Here is a 792-nt window from a genome sequence, read left to right on the forward strand (position 1 = left end):
ATCCTTCAGGAATCATTCTAATATGCTGATTTGTTACTCAAGAAACATTTCTTAATATTATCAATGTTAAAATCCATCGTACTGCTTAATACTTTTGTGGAAGCCATGACACATTGTTTTTCATGATTCTGTGATGAATCGAAATTTCAAAAGGACTTTTTGAAATAGAAATCTTCTGTAACATTATAAATGTCCTTTCTGATCAATTTAACGCATCCATGCTGAATAAAATTATTCATAACTTCACAACAAATGATAGTGTATATTTTGGATATCACAAATATATCTCAGTTCCAATCTGTGGCATGACTGAAGCAGTTATTGTGCCAGTAGCTCTCAATGTGACAAGTACCTTTCAGAACAATTTTGTTTGATTGTTCCTGTACGTTGCACAGTAACCGTGAACAGTCTAGTTACTATAGTTATTTAGTCTGCATGTGAGCGAGTGAGCAACAAAAACGAAAGAGAGAAAGACAGGACCAGAATGAAAGGAAGATACAGTTACTAAAGAATCACCTTTGAATCAATTTTGTAGCAGTTTTCTGGGCTGCACATCTTGATGAACTTTCCATCTATTCCCTGGAAAACATAAAGAATGTCTCGTACGAGAGCATCCTCACCGATCTCAGCTTGAGCCAGATGAGGAGATAGAAAAATACAGTGAAAAGGGAGAATTTAAATTAAAGTGCTGTAAAGGTCACACTCACAAATCTGTCACAGAGAAAGGTGCCATGTGGCTGACTGCATCTTAAAGGGGTCCTATTATGCTCTTTTACAAAGCCTTGATTTTGT

General features: G+C 35.7%; 1 protein-coding gene across 1 annotated transcript in view; it reads right to left on the bottom strand.

The window, feature by feature from the left end:
- The window catches only part of LOC107578500 (gamma-tubulin complex component 3 homolog), a gene marked incomplete at both ends in the record, with an annotated part of 6,911 nt that extends 6,282 nt beyond the window's left edge, over window positions 1-629 (bottom strand). Inside the window, one exon of the mRNA XM_016264452.1 lies at window positions 517-629. Within this exon, the coding sequence (XP_016119938.1) occupies window positions 517-629 (113 nt within the window). The remainder of the gene's footprint in view (window positions 1-516) is intronic.
- Window positions 630-792: the final 163 nt, after the last annotated feature.

Source organism: Sinocyclocheilus grahami, unplaced genomic scaffold (genome assembly GCF_001515645.1).
Source record: "Sinocyclocheilus grahami isolate Dianchi unplaced genomic scaffold, SAMN03320097.WGS_v1.1 scaffold10567.1, whole genome shotgun sequence".
Taxonomy (NCBI): domain Eukaryota; kingdom Metazoa; phylum Chordata; class Actinopteri; order Cypriniformes; family Cyprinidae; genus Sinocyclocheilus; species Sinocyclocheilus grahami.